This window comes from Gregarina niphandrodes (genome assembly GCF_000223845.1).
Source record: "Gregarina niphandrodes unplaced genomic scaffold scaffold00098, whole genome shotgun sequence".
Classification (NCBI taxonomy): Eukaryota; Apicomplexa; class Conoidasida; order Eugregarinorida; family Gregarinidae; genus Gregarina; species Gregarina niphandrodes.
In genome coordinates, this window is record NW_011645863.1 from 3,989 (window position 1) to 5,569 (window position 1,581).

Sequence of the window (1,581 nt, forward strand, 5' to 3'; positions counted from 1 at the left end):
ACAAGTTCCATCCCGTCACCTGACGGTTTGCGAGTCGTAATGGAAGGGGGAAGATTCGTCTTGGCTTTCTCCAATATCTCTAGGGACTTAAATTTGTCGAATTGACTTCTGATCCCCTCTAAATCGACTTTTGGTCGATTAGAGATCTTCATGGAATTTTTACCAGAGACGTTTACAACAAATTGATCTTTTCGCGGAATTCCATTTTTAATGGTAGTTGATCCCCAGGGCAACCTCAAACAGTGGTGATTAGAATTCTCCACCGACAATTCGCCACAGGTAGAACAGGTTACGAGTAGTTTGCCTGCAGCACGAGCTCTGGCTACATAAAGGGCGTGTTTTCGAGCATTAATGATTTCTTGGACATTGTTCCGGGGTAATTGAGCTTCTTCCTCTGTCAAGGTCCCTAAGGATTCATGATCAAAACTGCGGAATTTGTAAGTGGGGTTTCTCTTTGTCTTCCAAAGACGGGCTAATCGGCAAAGGTCTGTCATGGCCAGTTCTTGTTCTTCAGCGGTTAGTAATTTAGCTGAAACTTTAGTGTGGCGAACTGCAGCGCGACGCTTCATTAATAGGTTATATAAGTCTTCTTCGGATAGCTCGAGACGTTCGGCGGTAGAGAATGGCAGGACATCGTCAAGAGGGTTTGGGTTGGCTAAATTTGGTTGTGATGGTAGAGAAATAGTAAACGTTTTGGGTGGGTTTGCGATAGTAACGTGATTCATCGTTGCTGCCAATTTGGTATCAGTGGTCGAATTAGAGTCGCGACTCGCGTTAACGGTTGGAATATCTTTTGCAGCTTTGATGTAGCAATCTAATCGAACTAGAGTATTCAAAGCTTGATTGAGGTTATTAGTCAGTAGCTTGGAAATTTGTTCTAGTTGACTTAGGTGTGTACCGGAAGGAGTTGTAACAATATTCGAGGTATCGATGGCACTCGGTATGGTAATCGTAGAAGGCGTAGGGGCGGGAGGGGGAAGGGTAGTGGTAGCGAGGGTATTAAGAATGCTCGTAAGAGCGGAAGTAATCGAAGTTAGGTTGTTGTTCATAACGGCAACAGACACGTCGGTAGTGGGTGATATGCACGTAGGGGTAATGGTTGTGGTGGTAGGAAAGTTACCCAGGTCGTCCACCAATTTGGTCTGTCGCTTATGGTAGAGCGAGTAGCAACACACCAAGGGAAGAAAGAAACAAGGGAAGATAAGAGAGATCTTGATGACCTCATGATAGGATGGTCGATGGGCTTCCGTAAGTAGAAGAGCTGGAAGAGACGACAGCTGGTTATTTATGATCTTGACGACATTGTAGATTTCGAAAAATGTAGATGCAAGGTGAGGGAATAATGATGCTCCTAGGGAGTAAGCAAACAACGTAGTTACTAGTGCGAAATAGGTTGCCTTGAACAGTTTAGCCATCAGAGTTCGGCGGTAGGTCATCACCACTGGCACGAGCAAACCAAACGTGGACACCGCGAGGGCAACGGGAATTTTTCCATGATCAACACTGTTATATCTCCTCTCTCTGTTCTCTCCTTTCCTTACCTTTTTTTAAAAAAAGTTTTTGCTTGTGTGCGAGTTGTGT

General features: G+C 44.7%; 1 protein-coding gene across 1 annotated transcript; it reads right to left on the minus strand.

Moving 5' to 3' along the window:
- Positions 1-293: 293 nt before the first annotated feature.
- Positions 294-1,415, minus strand: GNI_197170 (putative transmembrane protein; the record flags this gene model as incomplete). The annotated part of the gene is made up of 1 exon (XM_011135417.1): positions 294-1,415. A coding segment is annotated over one exon (1,122 nt), but the record flags the coding sequence as incomplete, so codon positions are not given.
- Positions 1,416-1,581: the final 166 nt, after the last annotated feature.